The sequence below is a fragment of the Pseudophryne corroboree genome, chromosome 3, assembly GCF_028390025.1.
Source record: "Pseudophryne corroboree isolate aPseCor3 chromosome 3, aPseCor3.hap2, whole genome shotgun sequence".
In the NCBI taxonomy this organism is placed as follows: Eukaryota; Metazoa; Chordata; class Amphibia; order Anura; family Myobatrachidae; genus Pseudophryne; species Pseudophryne corroboree.
Window position 1 is genome coordinate 621,724,205 of NC_086446.1, and position 18,306 is coordinate 621,742,510.

The 18,306-nt window shown below is 50.3% G+C and overlaps 1 protein-coding gene across 2 annotated transcripts in view; it reads right to left on the reverse strand.

Moving 5' to 3' along the window:
- Positions 1 to 13,192, reverse strand: part of RPP30 (ribonuclease P/MRP subunit p30) — a 129,802-nt gene extending 116,610 nt beyond the window's left edge. The window contains exons 1-2 of one of the 2 annotated variants that reach the window (XM_063961675.1): positions 13,086 to 13,192; positions 10,854 to 10,936 (exon numbers count right to left, since the gene is read on the reverse strand). In XM_063961675.1, the coding sequence (XP_063817745.1) occupies positions 10,854 to 10,935 (82 nt within the window). In that variant the 5' untranslated portion in view covers position 10,936; positions 13,086 to 13,192. Of the gene's footprint in view, positions 1 to 10,853; positions 10,937 to 12,784; positions 12,885 to 13,085 lie in introns of those variants that run through there. The other variant, XM_063961676.1, reaches the window with a different exon arrangement.
- Between the last annotated feature and the right edge of the window lie 5,114 nt (positions 13,193 to 18,306).

The window sequence follows — 18,306 nt, forward strand, 5'->3', positions numbered from 1 at the left end:
GCACCGAATGAGCAAACTCAAGGTCCTCCTCAGCCAGGGTATCAAACTTGTAGAATTTTGCAAAAGTGTTTGAACCCGACCAAGTAGCAGCTCGGCAAAGTTGTAAAGCCGAGACCCCTCGGGCAGCCGCCCAAGAAGAGCCCACCTTCCTCGTGGAATGGGCTTTTACTAATTTAGGATGCGGCAGTCCAGCCGCAGAATGTGCAAGCTGAATCGTGCTACAGATCCAGCGAGCAATAGTCTGCTTTGAAGCAGGAGCACCCAGCTTGTTGGGTGCATGCAGGATAAATAGCGAGTCAGTTTTTCTGACTCTAGCCGTCCTGGAAACAAAAAGTTTCAGAGCCCGGACTACGTCCAGCAACTTGGAATCCTCCAAGTCCCTAGTAGCCGCAGGCACCACAATAGGTTGGTTCAAATGAAACGATGATACCACCAAAGGGAGAAATTGGGGACGAGTCCTCCATTCTGCCCTTTCCATATGGAAGATCAGATATGGGCTTTTACATGACAAAGCCGCCAATTCTGACACACGCCTAGTCCAAACTAAGGCCAAAAGCATGACCACTTTCCACGTGAGATATTTTAGCTCCACGGTCTTAAGTGGCTCAAACCAGTGGGATTTTAGGAATCCAACACACGTTAAGATCCCAAGGTGCCACTGGAGGCACAAAAGGGGCTGAATATGCAGCACCCCTGTAACAACGTCCGAACTTCAGGCAGTGAAGCCAGTTCTTTTTGAGAGAGAAAAAGGGATAGGGCCGAAATCTTGGCCTTTATGGATCCTAATTTTAGGCCCATAGTCACTCCTGACTGTAGGAAGTGCAGGAATCGACCCCCCTGGAATTCCTCTGTAGGGCCTTCCCGGCCACACACCAAGCAACCTATTTTCGCCATATACAGTGAAAAAGTCTTGCTGTCACGTCTTTCCTAGCCTTTATCAGCGTAGGAATAACTGCATCCGGAATGCCCTTTTCCGCTAGGATCCGGCGTTCAACCGCCATGCCGTCCAACGCAGCCGTGGTAAGTCTTGGATCAGACAGGGTCCCTGTTGCAACATGTCCTGACTGAGAGGCAGAGGCCATGGGTCCTCTGAGAGCATTTCTTGCAGTTCCGGGTACCGAGTCCTTCTTGGCCAATCCGGAGCAAAGAATATTGTTCACACTCCTCCGTTTATTACAATTCTCAGCCCTTGGGTCTGAGAGGAAGAGGAGGGAATATATAGACCGACTGGAACACCCACAGTGTTACTAGTGCGACCACAGCTATCGCCTGAGAGTCCCTTGACCCAGCGTAAAACCTTTTTTATCTTTTTATTGAGGTGGGACGCCATGTAGTCCACCTGAGGCAGTTTCCATCAATTTGCAAAACTGCGTGAAGACTTCCTGATGAAGTCACCACTTTCCCGGGTGGAGGTCGTGTCCACTCCCGGAATGAACACTGCTGACAGTGCGCTTACTTGATTCTCCGCCCAGCGAAGAATTCTGGTGGCTTCTACCCTCGCCACCCTGCTCCTTGTGCCGCCCTGGCGGTTTACATGAGCCCCTGCGGTCTGACTGGATCAGAACCGGTTGGTCGCGAAGCAGGAACTCCGCTTGACTTAGGGCGTTGTATATGGCCCTTAGTTCCAGGATATTGATGTGAAGGCAAATCTGTTGGCTTGACCACAAACCTTGGAATTTTCTTCCCTGTGTAACTGCCCCCCACCCTCGGAGGCTTGCATCCGTGGTCACCAGGACCCAGTCCTGAATGCCGAATCTGCGGCCCTCGAGAAGGTGAGCACTCCGCAGCCACCACAGCAGAGACACCCTGGCCCTGGGGGATAGGGTGATTAACCGATGCATCTGAAGATGTGATCCGGACCACTTGTCCAGTAAGTTCCATTGTCCTTGCATGGAACCAGCCGAAGGGGATGGCCTCGTATGATGCCATCATCCTTCCCAGGACTCGAGTGCAGTGATGCACTGACACCTGTTTTGGTTTTCAATGGATTCCTGACCAGTGTCATGAGCTCCTGAGCTCTCTCTATCGGGAGATAAACCCTCTTCTGGTCTGTGTCTAGGATCATGCCTAGGCGAGGCAGATGAGCTGTAGGAGCCAACTGCGACTTCGGAATATATAGAATCCAGTCGTGTTGCCGTTTCACTTCCAGAGAAGGTGATACGCTGTCCAGCAACTGCTCTCTTGATCTCGCTTTTATGAGGAGATCATCCAAGTATGTGATAACAGTGACACCTTGCTTCCGCAGGAGCACCATCATATCCGCCATTACCTTGGTGAAATTGGTAATGACAATCCCGTACCGCAATTCTGAGGTACGCCTGATGAGGTGGATAAATGGGGACACGAAGGTATGCATCCCTTATGTCCCGATTAATTTCAGGCTTGCAATGACCGCTCTTAGCGATTCCATCTTGAACCTGAACCTTTTCAGGTATATGTTCAGGGATTTTAATACAATATGGGTCTAACCGAACCGTCTGGTTTCGGGATTATAACATGGTCGAATAATAACACCCTCTTGTTGAAGGAGGGGACCCTTGACCACCACCTGTTGAAGATACAACTTACGAATTGCAGTTAACACTGGCTCCCTCTCTTGGGGGGAAGCCCGCTGGGTCCTCAGTGAGGGGGCATCTTCTCACAGTCCAGCCTGTATCCCTGCGATACAATTTCTATTGCCCAGGGATCTAACAGGGAGTGAACCCACTTGTGGCTGAACTTACGAAGGCGTGTCCCAACCGGGCCTAGCTCCGCCTGTGGAGCCCCAGCGACATGCGGTGGATTTTTGTAGAGGCCGGGGAGGACTTCTGTTCCTGGGGACTAGCTGTGTTGTACAGCTTCTTTCCTCTGCCCCCGGCTCTGACAAGAAAGGACGCACCTCAGACTTCCTTGTTTCTTTATTCGAAAAGCTGCATTTAATAATGTCGTGCTTTCCTAGGCTGTGCAGGAATATAAGGCAAAATATCAGAATTACCAGCTATAGCTGTGGAGACCAGGCCCGAGAACCTTTCTCCACACAATCCTCAGCCTTCCATATGCCTCTTAAGTCGGCATCATCTGTCCAGTGTATATTCTACAGGACACGTCAAGCAGAAATCGACATAGCTTTTGTCTCTAGGACCCAGTATACTCATGTCCCTTTGGGCATGCTTTATAATTATATATCTATCACTTAAGACAGCATCTTAAAATATTTATATGCATACTAGGGTCTCAATCTCTGCTGATAAGGTACCTGTCCACGCTGCCACAGCGCTATAAACCCATGCCGACACAATCGCCGGTCTGGGTAGTATACTAGAATGTCCACACTATCTGCAGGATCCCTGAGAATAGCTAGTGCAAACAGGACACCCAAGGGGAATATTCTCAACACATCCTGGCCCTAGTGGGGAAAGGATACAGCCTGAGAATTCTCTTGTGGGAAGCTGCCGTCTCTTGTCTGGAGATTCCCGCTCTTTTTCCTCATGAGAGGAGGGAAATTTACCTCAGCATTCTTCCCCTTAACATGTGTACTCTCGTGTCAGGGACAGATGAGTCATCAGTGATATGCAAATCATCTTTTATTCCAATAATCATATATTGAATATTTTTTAGCCCTCTTGGCTGTAACTTTGCATTATCGTAGTCGACAGTGGAGTTAAACTCTGTGTCGATACTTTGTTATTTTGGATAGTGAACATAGAGAGACTCTGAAGGACTCTATGACATAGGGACAGAGCAGGGTAGATTTCCTTTCTGTTCCCTAACCTTTTGTGCAATAATTTTACCTCAGCACTTACACATATCCAAACAGGTGTCGACGGAGACACCCTCCCACACACATATCCGCTCTATCACCTCCTTAGAGGAGCCTTTTACCTCAGACATGTCGACACACGCGTACCGACACACCACACACACACAAGGGATGCTCTATTTGAAGACAGTTCCCCCACCAGGCCCTTTGGAGAGACAGAGAGAGAGTATGCCAGCACACACCACAGCGCTATATAATACAGGGATGTACACTAAACTGAGTGATTTTTCCCCTATAGCAGCTTATATACACAGTTTTGCGCCTAAATTTATGTGCCCCCCCTCTCTTTTTTACCCTTTGTGTACCAGGATACTGCAGGGGAGAGCCTGGGGAGCTTCCTTCCAGCTGAGCTGTGAAGAGAAAATGGCGCCGGTGTGCTGAAGAAGAAGGCCCGGCCCCCTCAGCGGCGGGCTTCTGTCCTTTTATGTACTTTAATGGCGGGGGTTAATGCACATATACAGTTTATCAGACTGTATTATGTGCTTTTCGCCAAGTAAGGTAATCTAACTGCTGCCCAGGGTGCCCCCCCCCACAGCGCCCTGCACCCAGTGACCGGAGTGTGTGGTGTGCTAAGGGAGCAATGGCGCACAGCTGCAGTGCTGTGCGCTACCTTAATGAAGACCGGAGTCTTCAGCCGCCGATTTTCAACTTCTCTTCGTTCTTCTGGCTCTGCAAGGGGGACGGCGGCGCGGCTCCGGGACCGGACGACCGAGGAATGGGCCTGTGTTCGATCCCTCTGGAGCTAAGGGTGTCCAGTAGCCTTAGAAGCCCAAGCTAGCTGCAAGCAGGTAGGTTCGCTTCTCTCCCCTCAGTCCCACGTAGCAGTGAGTCTGTTGCCAGCAGATCTCACTGAAAATAAAAAACCTAACAAATACTTTCTTTTCTAGGAAGCTCAGGAGAGCTCCTAGGGTGCATCCAGCTCTGGCCGGGCACAGATACTAACTGAGGTCTGGAGGAGGGGCATAGAGGGAGGAGCCAGTGCACACCAGATATAGTACCTAATCTTTCTTTTAAGAGTGCCCAGTCTCCTGCGGAGCCCGTCTATACCCCATGGTCCTTACGGAGTACCCAGCATCCACTAGGACGTCAGAGAAAGGCTGTGTATGAAACATAAACCTATTGTGTGAATGTACACACACTTTGCTTAATGCACAAAGTTATTAACAATATTGGCTAAAATTACCTTCCGGCTATGTGTATAAGGTGTATATGAAACATAAATGCATTCTGTGCTTAGACTTGGGTCCCATCGCCATGATATATCATTATGGTATGCAATTATTCCAAAATATGGAAAAATAAGAATTTACTCACCGGTAATTCTATTTCTCGTAGTCCGTAGTGGATGCTGGGAACTCCGTAAGGACCATGGGGAATAGCGGGCTCCGAAGGAGGCTGGGCACTCTAGAAAGATCTTAGACTACCTGGTGTGCACTGGCTCCTCCCACTATGACCCTCCTCCAAGCCTCAGTTAGGTACTGTGCCCGGACGAGCGTACACAATAAGGAAGGATTTTGAATCCCGGGTAAGACTCATACCAGCCACACCAATCACACCGTACAACTCGTGATATGAAACACAGTTAACAGTATGAAACAATAGAGCCTCTCAACAGATGGCTCAACAATAACCCGATTTAGTTAACAATAACTATGTACAAGTATTGCAGATAAACCGCACTTGGGATGGGCGCCCAGCATCCACTACGGACTACGAGAAATAGAATTACCGGTCGGTGAGTAAATTCTTATTTTCTCTAACGTCCTAGTGGATGCTGGGAACTCCGTAAGGACCATGGGGATTATACCAAAGCTCCCAAACGGGCGGGAGAGTGCGGATGACTCTGCAGCACTGAATGAGAGAACTCCAGGTCCTCCTCAGCCAGGGTATCAAATTTGTAGAATTTTGCAAACGTGTTTGCCCCTGACCAAGTAGCTGCTCGGCAAAGTTGTAAAGCCGAGACCTCTCGGGCAGCCGCCCAAGATGAGCCCACCTTCCTTGTGGAATGGGCATTGACAGATTTTGGCTGTGGCAGGCCTGCCACAGTATGTGCAAGCTGAATTGTACTACAAATCCAACGAGCAATAGTCTGCTTAGAAGCAGGAGCACCCAGCTTGTTAGGTGCATATAGGATAAACAGCGAGTCAGATTTTCTGACTCTAGCCGTTCTGGAAACATATATTTTCAGTGCCCTGACAACGTCTAGCAACTTGGAGTCCTCCAAGTCCCTAGTAGCCTAGGCACCACAATAGGCTGGTTCAGGTGAAACGCTGACACCACCTTTGGGAGAAACTGGGGACGAGTCCTCAATTCTGCCCTATCCATATGAAAAATCAAATAAGGGCTTTTACAAGACAAAGCCGCCAACTTTGATACTCGCCTGGCAGAAGCCAAGGCCAATAACATAACCACCTTCCACGTGAGATATTTCAGATCCACGGTTTTTAGTGGTTCAAACCAATGTGATTTTAAGAAACTCAACACCACGTTGAGATCCCAAGGTGCCACAGGAGGCACAAACGGGGGCTGACTCTGCAGCACTCCTTTTATAAATGTCTGAACTTCAGGTACTGAAGCTAGTTCTTTTTGAAAGAAAATCGACAGAGCCGAGATCTGTACCTTAATGGAACCCAATTTAAGGCCCATAGTCACTCCTGCTTGCAGGAAATGCAGAAATCGGCCTATTTGAAATTCCTCTGTTGGGGCCCTTTCGGCCTCACACCATGCAACATATTTTCGCCATATGCGGTGATAATGAGTTGCTGTAACCTCTTTCCTGGCTTTAGTAAGCGTAGGAATGACTTCCTCCGGAATGCCCTTTTCCTTCAGGATCCGGCGTTCAACCGCCATGCCGACAAACGCAGCCGCGGTAAGTCTTGGAACAGACAGGGCCCCTGCTGCCGCAGGTCCTGTCTGAGTGGCAGAGGCCATGGGTCCTCTGATATAAATTCTTGAAGTTCTGGGTACCAAGCTCTTCTTGGCCATCCACGAGTATCGTTCTTACTCCTCGCCTTCTTATTATTCTCAGTACCTTTGGTATGAGAGGCAGAGGGGAGAACACATAAACCGACTGGTACACCCACGGTGTTACCAGAGCGTCCATAGCTATCGCCTGAGGGTCCCTTGACCCGGTGCAATATCTTTTATAGCTTTTTGTTGAGGCGGGACGCCATCATGTCCACCTGTGGCCTTTCCCAATGGTGTACAATCCTATTGGAAGACTTCTGGAGGAAGTCCCCATTCTCCCGGGTGGAGGTCGTGTCTGTTGAGAAGATCTGCTTCCCAGTTGTCCACTCCGGGAATGAACACTGCTGACAGTGCTAACACATGATTTTCCGCCTATCGGAGAATCCTTGTGGCTTCTGCCATCGCCATCCTGCTTCTTGTGCCGCCCTGTTGGTTTACATGGGCGACTGCCGTAATGTTGTCTGATTGGATCAGTACCGGCTGGTTTTGAAGCAGAGGCCTTGCCGGCCTCAGGGCATTGTAAATAGCCCTCAGGTCCAGAATATTTATGTGTAGGGAAATAACCTGACTTGACCAAAGTCCCTGGAAATTTCTTCCCTGTGTGACTGCCTCCCAGCCTCAAAGGCTGGAATCCATGGTCACTAGGACCTAGTCCTGTATGCCGAACCTGCGGCCCTCTTGAAGATGGGCACTCTGCAGCCACCACAGTAGAGATACCCTGGTCCTTGGAGACAGGGTTATCAGCCTATGCATCGGAAGATGCGATCCGGACCACTTGTCCAACAGGTCCCTCTGAAAAGTTCTTGTATGGAACCTGCCTAATGGGATTGCTTCGTAGGAAGCTACCATTTTTCCCAGGACTCGCGTGCAATGATGCACCGCTACCTATTTTGGCTTCAGGAGGTCTCTGACTAGAGATGACAACTCCTTGGCTTTCTCCTCCGGGAGAAACACTATTTCTGGTTTATGTCCAGAACCATCCCCAGGAACAGTAGACGTGTCATAGGAACCAGCTGTGACTTTGGACTGTTTAGAATCCAACCATGCTGTTGTAGCACTTTCCAAAATAGTGCTACCCCGACTACCAACTGCTCCTTGGACCTCGCCCTTATAACGAGATTATCCAAGTACGGGATAATTACAACTCGCTTTTTTTGAAGGAGTATCAACATTTCGGCCATTACCTTGATAAAACACCCTCGGTGCCATGTACAGTCCAAACGGCAGTGTCTGGACTTGGTAATGGTAATCCTGTACCACAAATCTGAGGTACTCCTGGCGAGGATGGTAAATGGGGACATGCAGGTAAGCATCCTTGATGTCCCAGGATACCATGTAATCCCCCTCGTCCAGGCTTGGAATAACCGCCCTGAGCGATTCCATCTTGAACTTGAATTTTTGTGTTCAAGGATTTTAAATATAAAATGGGTCACACCGAACCATGTGGTTTCGGTACCCCAACCCGTGTGGAATAGTAACCCCGTCCTTGTTGAAGTAGGGGCACCTTGAGTATTACCTGCTGGGAATACCGCTTATTAATTGCCTCTAGCACAGCCTCCCTGCCTGAGGGAGTTGTCAGCAAGGCATATTTTAGGAAACGGCTGGGGGGAGACATCTTGAATTCCAGCTTGTACCCCTGAAATACTACTTGAAAGAAACAGGGATCCACCTGTGAGCGAGCCCACTAATTGCTGAAATTTTTGAGACGGCCCCCCACCGTACCTGGCTACACCTGTGGAGCACCCGCGTCATGGTGTGGCCTCACAGGAGGCGGGGGAAGAATCTTGATTCTGGGAACAGGCTGACTGGTGCAGCTTTTTTCCCTCTACCCTTGTCTCTGTACAGAAAGGAAGCGCCATTTGTTTCTGAAGCCGAAAGGACTGTACCTTTGTCTGTGAGGAAACCTGAGGTAAAATTATTTCTTCCCAGCAGTTGCTGTGGATACGAGGTCCCAGAGACCATCCCCAAATAATTCCTCACCCTTATAAGGCTCTCTATGCGCTTTTTAAGTCAGCATCACCTGTCCAGTGACAGGTCTCTAATACCCTCCTGACAGAATGGACATTACATTTATTTTGGATGCCAGCCGGCAAAATATCCCTCTGTGCATCCCTCATATATAAGACGACGTCTTTAATATGTTTTTATGTTTGCCAACTAGTATCCCTGTTTGACAAGGTCACCGACCACGCTGCAGCAGCACTATCTGCAGGTCTCAGTCTAGTACCTGAGTGTGTAAATACAGACTTCAGGATAGCCTCCTGTTTTTTATCAACAGGTACCTATTAAAGTGGCCGTATCCTAAGACGGCAGTGCCACCTTTTTTGACAAACGTGTGAGCGCCTTATCCACCCTAGGGGATATCTCCCAGCGTAACTTATCCACCTGGCGGGAAAGGGTACGCCATCAGTAACTTTTTATAAATTACCAGTTTCTTAACGGGGGAACCCACGCTTTCACACACTTCATTTATTCATCTGATGGGGGAACAAAACACTGCCTGTTTTTTCTCCCCAAACCTAAAACCCATTTTTAGAGGTGTTTGGGTTAAAGTCAGAAATGTATAACACATTTTTTATTGCCGGGATCACGTCACGGATGTTCCTAGTGGATTGTGTATATGTCTCCACCTTGTCGACACTGGAGTCAGACTCCGTGTCGACATCTGTGTCTGCCATCTGAGAGAGCGGGCGTTTTTGAGCCCCTGATGGCCTTTGAGACGCCTGGGCAGGCGCGGGCTGCGAAGCCGGCTGTCCCACAGCTGTTACGTCATCCACCCTTTTATGTAAGGAGTTGACACTGTCGGTTAATACCTTTCACCTATCCATCCACTGTGGTGTCGGCCCCACAGGGGGCGACATCACATATATCGGCCTCTGTTCTGTCACCATATAAGCCTCCTCATTCAACATGTCGACACAGCCGTACCGACACACCGCAGACACACAGGGAATGCTCTAAACGAGGACAGGACCCACAAAAGCCCTTTGGGGGGACAGAGTAAGAGTATGCCAGCACACACCAGAGCGCTATATATATACAGGGACTAACTGAGTTATGTCCCTAATAGCTTTTATATAATATACTGTATACAGTGCCAATTTTAATGCCCCCCCTCTCTTTTCCCTCTTACTGTACTGTAGAATTGCAGGGAAGAGCCAGGGAGCTTCCCTCCAGCCGAGCTGTGAGGGAAAAATGGCGCCAGTGTGCTGAGGAGATAGGCTCCGCCCCTTTTTTGCGGCCTATTCTCCCGTTTTTTATGGAATTCTGGCAGGGGTATTTACCTCATATATAGCCCCTGGGGCCATATATTGAGGTATTTTAGCCAGCCAAGGTGTTTTTATTGCTGCCTCAGGGCGCCCCCCCCAGCGCCCTGCACCCTCATTGACCGGAGTGTGAAGTGTGTGAGAGGAGCAATGGCGCACAGCTGCAGTGCTGTGCGCTACCTTGGTGAAGACAGAGTCTTCATGCCGCCGATTTTCCGGACCATCTTCTTGCTTCTGGCTCTGTAAGGGGGACGGCGGCGCGGCTCCGGGACCGAACATCAAGGCTGGGCCTGCGGTCGATCCCTCTGGAGCTAATGGTGTCCAGTAGCCTAAGAAGCCCAATCCGGCTGCAAGCAGGCGAGTTCGCTTCTTCTCCCCTTAGTCCCTCGCTGCAGTGAGCCTGTTGCCAGCAGGTCTCACTGAAAATAACAAATTCTAAGACTATAACTTTCTAAGAGCTCAGGAGAGCCCCTAGTGTGCATCCAACCTCGGCCGGGCACGAAATCTAACTGAGGCTTGGAGGAGGGTCATAGTGGGAGGAGCCAGTGCACACCAGGTAGTCTAAGATCTTTCTAGAGTGCCCAGCCTCCTTCGGAGCCCGCTATTCCCCATGGTCCTTACGGAGTTCCCAGCATCCACTAGGACGTTATAGAAAATCCGATATCCAAAATACTTCTGGTCCCAAGCATTTTGGATAAGGAATACTCAACCTGTATTGCTTTTTTGGTTTTTCTGTGGCTGGTCTACTTTGTTGCCCTCAATATTAGCTGCACACTTTTCTTTATTGCACACTGATCGAAGGTTGTTTTCATTCTACTTACGGTGTGCTGCCATTTCAATAATGCTCTGTAACTTCTTTACTTCAGTACAGTTCGTAATATTCAGGTCTACAAACACTGCCATTCTGAAATGAGAAGTATGACACATTAACTTTGTTATGGTATGAAACCGTGAATGAGTGGGGAAGATACGGTAGGTTACAGGAGTCTTGGCAAATTACAAATGCACTAAGAACTTCTGCAACAATGTCCCCACAAAAAAATAATAATTTATATATTCTAGAACACAGGTTCTCAAACTCGGTCCTCAGCACACCACACAGTGCATGTTTTGCAGGTCTCCTCACAGAATCACAAGTGAAATAATTGGCTTCACCTGTGGACCTTTTAAAATGTGTCAGTGAGTAATTAATACACCTGTGCACTTGCTGGGTTAACTGCAAAACATGCACTGTGTGGGGTCCTGAGGACCGAGTTTGAGAACCACTGTTCTAGAACACCACTATCGCTGTAATTTCTTATGCGCTGTTTACTACTTTGCCTATAACTCTCGGTCATCTTAAAAAAAACAAATACAAACTGTTGTGGGTACCCAAAATAAACCCCAAAACACATCCTGGAGTTCAGACAGTTATATAGGCCATATTCAGGGGCGGATTGGCCATAGGGATCACCAGGAAGTTTCCTAGTAGGCCGACGTGTCTGGGGGGGCCTGTTTTGTGTGCTGTCATGTTTTATGGACTCTATATAGCAGGGCTGGCCAAACCGGTCCTCGAGATCTACCAACAGTTCATGTTTTCCAGGCCTCCTGGAGATCTGTAGAATTGTCAGTTAGGAATGAATGCAGCACATCTTAATTAGTAATGACTACACCTGTGCACCAGCTAGGTGGTCTGGAAAATGTGTACTGTTGGTAGATCTCGAGGACTGGTTTGGCCAGCCCTGCTATATTGGATCCCAATGCACTGGATGCCTGCTGTCGCTATACTGACAGCGGCATCCTGTCCACCAGAATGCCGGCAGCAAGGCAAACACATCAAGGCCCCTAGCTGGCTTGCTTCGATCACCGCGCTGCGGGCACAGTGGCTCGCCACAGGTTCTATTCTCCCTATGGGGTCTATTCATGAAGCAGAGAAAAGCCATGTTTTGCGTTAAACAGGGCTTTTCTCTGCTTACTGCAATTCACAGAGCTGGTTACCGTGGAGAAGTCTCTGACTTTTCCAGCGGTACCCCCGCTCTGTGCCTGAATCGCATCACCATACCTTTGTATGGTGAGTGCGATTCATGAAGGTGCGGAAAGCTCTGCTTTCCGCTTCTCCATGGAGTTCAGGTTCGCCATCTCAGGACGGCGTAACCTGAACTGTGGTGCGGAGACATCAGGGAAGCTCAATGCTTCCCTGATCGCTGCTCGGCACCTCGTGCAGGCTCCGCCCCCCGACCTCCCAGCAACCACTGCGGCCGGCCGGGAGGTCAACACCGTGCGCATGCGCAAAGGGACCGTCGCTGGACCCCGCGCATCGCTGGGAAGGACCGCCGGAGAAGACCTCACCGCGGGAGCCCCAGACACCGCAGCGCATCGTCGGAAGGGTAAGTATACATGAATTGCTACTTATCACGGCTATACATCGCATCGAAGCGATGCGATGTATAGTGATAAGTAGCAATGCTGATTTCGTTTTCTACATGAATAGACCCCTATGTGAGTGTCATGGACACCCACATAGGGAGAATCACCTACATCACCAGTATTCTGGCAGTTGCATTGTACCTCCGTCACGATTCTAGCGTCAGTATTGCGACTGCCTGGATCCAGACGATCGGTATGTTAAACACATACCATGTTTTATAGTAGAAAGTACAATCACTGCCCTGCTGTACTAGACACATATGCTGTATAACGCAGTGGGTGATGTGCATGGTACTAGTGATGCACAATGTGGTGCAGTAATCGCTGTATGGCTACTGTACCAGACCTTAAAATGACTCTGTATTTTGCTCCAATATGGAGTGCTGTTATTGCACGTCAGCACCAGCTCCACAGGATCCTGTAACCCCAGACCTCAGTGTTACAGTAACAGGATGATACTACTACATATGAAATGAACAAAACGAGGCTGCGAGTAAGCGGCTTCCTATGGAGATCAGTCCTGCCAGACACACTCGCAGCGGCAGTGTATGTACTACATGGACATACAGATTCTCGCACTGCCAGCATTACAGGAGCGGAGCCGCTGACACGGTGCTGAGCGTACACAGAGCGCCATACACGGCTACCTGCTTGCTGCTGCGGCTGGTGTACTCTAGTCCCAAGACTGCGACAAGCGGCGTCCATGTGCTAGCTAGCAGCACTTCCTGAATCCGCTCCCCCCCCCTTCCTAACCAATCAAGTACTAGGCAGTAGGGGTGGGCGGAGCTTATATAGCTGGTCACTCACCGATTTCCCTGTGTACTACTCTCCCATACAGTGCGGTGTCTACGCGTGAGCATTATTACTGTATGCGGGCGAAGCAGCTTTCGGCCCAGTGATGAGGATGTGAAAGTGTACCGTACGAGAGTGTGCCCCCTTAACCCTCAGTGTGCTGGACATATTTAACGCCCAACATACACAACAACGTAACGAGTACGACTAATTTCCGCGCTGTACATCAACATAACCTCCAATTGTACCTTTTTAATTGGTACAGTACATTTTTTTATGGTCTGTACCGATTTTTGGCTATCCAAACTTCCATTGAAATCCTTTGAAAGTATAGGAAAAGGGATGTGGCCACGCCCCCTTTTCTAATTTGTACCGATTTTTATGTGTAAAATGTTGGAGGGTATGCAACAAGCGACCAGTGCACCTCAGCCCGTCTAAATCCGGGTACTTGTTATTGGCTGCCGCTGTATAGCTGTGTTTGTGCTGTTGGGTCACGTGGCTGTTCTCATAGTAAATCCAGCAGCCATGCAGCAGCTGCATGTGTGATTCGTCTGCTGGTAGCCAGATGACTTCCATTAGAGCAGTGGTTCTCGGGTTACGGTCATTAGGTCGACACTCATTGGGTCGACCACTGAAGGTCGACAATGCCATTAGGTCGACATGCATTATACCCTGGTTCTCAGTTGATCTGGAAAACATGAACTGTGTGGGGCTATGAGAACAGATATGATCGCAGCAGCAAATGGACAAAACCATGCTGCACTGCAGGGGGGCAGATATAACATGTGCATAGAGAGTTCGATTTGGGTGTGGTCAGGGCCGGTGCAAGGTTTCTCAGCACCCTAGGCAAATCGACAGCAACCTCCCCCCACCCCTACTCAGCAAAATACCAAGCCCCTCAGGTGATAATGTGCGGACACGGCATCTTTTACAAGGTGTAATGATTAGGGAGGGGTGTGTGTGTGTGTGTACACGGCATCTTTTACAAGGTGTAATGATTATGGAGGTGTGTGTGTGTGTGTGTGTGTGTGTGTGTGTGTATATATATATATATAGAGATAGATAGATAGATTAGATAGAGAGATACTGTATATACACAGCCACACTTTAATGTAGCACTGACCGTGGTTGCCTTTCTGTTCAGACTGATGCTGTGGCTACAGATAAGGGATGTCGCCCTTGAAGACCCACTTGTGCATGGGGCAGTGGTTTTTCCGGCCTTGGACTCCCTGTTGCCGCCGCTGGTCAGAGCTGGCTGTGAGGGGGACAGATCAGCCGACGGTTAGGAAAGCCCTTTCCTGCCTGGGTGAAGGTGCCGCCCCCGCGCTCCTCCTCGAGCTCCATCAGCTCCTAACAGGGGTAGAGTCAGGGTAATAAGATGACTGATGCCAGCATAGAGAGATCTCTGCAGCACTGGATCGCTGCCTCATTGTGCCAGAATCATGTTCCTCAGACTCACTCACCCTCTTCACTCTCCTCTGGGCATGTCCTGGCTCCTCTCACTGTGAGTGTGACGTTATTCGCACAGCACACGGAGTACTGCCGGGACTCAGCCAGCCCAGTGCATGGAAAATTTTGGTGGAGCTTGCGGTCCACCAGAAATTAGAACTCCCTCCAATGCATCATGATTCAATACTGTCAGAGGACCCCACTTGGACCAGCTGGGTCTTAAGCAGCCGCTTGGGTTACCTAACAGTAAATCCGCTAATGGGGAGCAGTCAGGGGCATAGGGAGCAGTCAGGGGTGTATTGGGAGCCGAGGAAGCAGTCGGGTGTATCGGGGGCATAGGGAGCAGTCAGGGGTGTATCAGCGGCCTAGGGGGCAGTCAGGGGTATATTAGGAGCATAGGGAGCAGGGGATTAGGGGGCAGTCAGGGACGTAGGGAGCAGTTAGGGGCATAGGGAGCTTTCAGGGGTATATTAGGAGCATAGGGAGCAGGGGAATAGGGGGCAGTTAGGGGCATAGGGAGCAGTCAGAGGTATATTAGGAGCATAGGGGGCAGGGGCATAGGGAGCAATCGGGGTATATTTGGAGCATAGGAAGCAGTCAGGGGCATAGGGAGCAGTAAGGGGGTATATTAGGAGCATAGGGAGCAGGAGAATAGGGAGCAGTCAGGGGGTATATTAGGAGCATAGGGAGCAGTCAGGGGGTATATTAGGAGCATAGGGAGCAGGAGAATAGGGAGCAGTCAGGGGGTATATTAGGAGCATAGGGAGCAGGAGAATAGGGAGCAGTCAGGGGGTATATTAGGAGCATAGGGAGCAGGAGAATAGGGAGCAGTCAGGGGGTATATTAGGAGCATAGGGAGTAGTCAGGGGTGTATTGGGAGCCTAGGAAGCAGTCGGGTGTACCGGGGGCATAGGGAGCAGTCAGGGGTGTATCAGCGGCCTAGGAGGCAGTCAGGGGTATATTAGGAGAATAGGGAGCAGTCAGGGGGTATATTAGGAGCATAGGGAGCAGTCGGGCATAGGCAGCAGTCGGGGTATATTAGGAGCAGGGGAATAGGGAGCAGTCAGGGGCATAGGGATCAGTCAGATGTGCAGCATAATGTACGGAATGGGGCTGTACAAGAGACTTGCTGTGAGTGTACTGTACATCAGGCAAATAGAGACAGTGAGAGTGACCGACCTGAAGTAGTAGTAGCAGCAGCGACAGTTCCAATGTCCCGGCCTCCTGTGTCCAATGTTCTGGCTCCTGGAATGTTCACTTCACTGTCTGTGGCAGCACCTGTGAAGGGCGGAATTACTGACTTCTGCTGCCAACCTCATATTATCTGGGATGGAGCCTGAGGAGCTTTGGCAGAGTGGCGGCCGGCCACTTGTCCCTGGGGAGGGGTCAGCAAGCCTCCTGCAAGTACACCGTAAGCTCAGCCGGCCCCGTCAATGTGCCCTGGAGCTGGCTTATAGGCAGGAGGGGGAGGGAGGGAATCTAGTAACACGATGCGGGGGGGGGAGGTAACATGCGGAAGCCGAATTGCGCGCGCGGGGGGATCTAGTAGCAACATGCGGGATCCGAATTGCGGGGGGGGTCTGATGTAGTAATAAGATGCAGGGGGGGAGGCAACATGTGGGATCCAAATTGCGGGGGGGGATTTAATAATAAGATGCAGGAGTGGGGGTAGGCAACAAATTGCGGAGGGAAGAGGAACAGCAAGTAACCAGATGCAGGAGGCGGGGTGCGCGAGGGGAGCCGAATAGCCGTGGGGGGGGATCAGATGACAAGATGTAGGAGGCGGGGGGAGGGGGGGGGGGAGGAGGCAGCGGGAGCGGGAGACGAATAGCCGTGGGGGGGAGCACGTGACAGGATGCAGGAGGGTGGGAGGACTCGAGGGAGCGGAGCGGCCCAGTGGGTAACTGCTTACGGAGGAGTTTGGCTGAGCTGAAGCGTTCCCTCTTTCATTCACTGTGCGGTGCCGCCCTCCAGTGGTCGCCGCCCATAGGCAGCTGCCTAAAGCTGCCTAGTGGTAGCGCCGGCCCTGGGTGTGGTGTGTTGAAACTGAAATCTAAATTGCAGTGTAAAAATAAAGCAGACAATATTTACCCTGCACAGAAACAATATAACCCACCCAAATCTAACGCTCTCTGAACATGTTACATCTGCCCCCCTGCAGTGCACATGGTTTTGCCCATTAGCTAACAAATTTGCTGCTGCGATCAACTTGGAATTAGGTCCCGAGTTTGAGAACTTGCGCATTAGAGGGAAATGGGTCACACCTTCTCAAGAGTGTAGGTGTTGTAGCTTAGGCTGATACTGTATATGAACATACAATATCATGTAATGTGTACACGTGATATTGCATGCAATGCGCTCCCGCAGCACGTTGGACCTGCATGCAGTTCCAATGCGTGATATTGCTTACGAGGGCCATGCTACCGAATGCAGCATGGCCCTGCTCCTCCCCCTGTCGCAGCCAACATTGGCAAGTGTATACAGTGCATCCGGAAAGTACTCACAGCGCTTCACTGTTTCCACATTTTGTTATGTTACAACCTTATTCCAAAATGGAATAAATTCATTTCTCTGACGTCCTAGTGGATGCTGGGTACTCCGTAAGGACCATGGGGAATAGACGGGCTCCGCAGGAGACTGGGCACTCTTAAAAGAAAGATTAGGTACTATATCTGGTGTGCACTGGCTCCTCCCTCTATGCCCCTCCTCCAGACCTCAGTTAGAATCTGTGCCCGGCCAGAGCTGGATGCACCTAGTGGGCTCTCCTGAGCTTACTAGAAAAGAAAGTATTTGTTAGGTTTTTTATTTTCAGTGAGATCTGCTGGCAACAGGCTCACTGCTACGTGGGACTGAGGGGAGAGAAGCAAACCTACCTGCTTGCAGCTAGCTTGTGCTTCTAAGGCTACTGGACACCATTAGCTCCAGAGGGATCGAACACAGGGCCCGACCTCGATCGTCCGTTCCCGGAGCCGCGCCGCCGTCCCCCTTGCAGAGCCAGAAGACGGAAGAACCAGAAGAAAAACGGCGGCTGAAGACTCCGGTCTTCAATAAGGTAGCGCACAGCACTGCAGCTGTGCGCCATTGCTCCCACAGCACACCACACGCTCTGGTCACTGATGGGTGCAGGGCGCTGGGGGGGCGCCCTGGGCTGCAATAAGTATACCTTTGGCAAAATTGCACATAATACAGTGTATAACACTCTATATGTGCCTAATTCCCCGCCATTAACTTTATTAAAAAGCGGGAGAAGCCCGCCGCGGAGGGGGCGGGGCTATCTCCCTCAGCACACCGGCGCCATTTTCTCTTCACAGCTCCGCTGGAAGGACGCTCCCCAGGCTCTCCCCTGCAGTATACACTACAAGAAGGGTAAAAAAGAGAGGGGGGGGGGCACATAAATTTAGGCGCAATATTGTGTTTAATAGCAGCTATTGGGAAAAATCACTCAGTACAGTGTTAATCCCTGTGTTATATAGCGCTGAAGTGTGTGCTGGCATACTCTCTCTCTGTCTCCCCAAAGGACTTTGTGGGGTCCTGTCCTCAGTCAGAGCATTCCCTGTGTGTGTGTGTGCGGTGTGTTGGTACGGCTGTGTCGACATGTTTGATGAGGAGGCTTACGTGGAGGCGGAG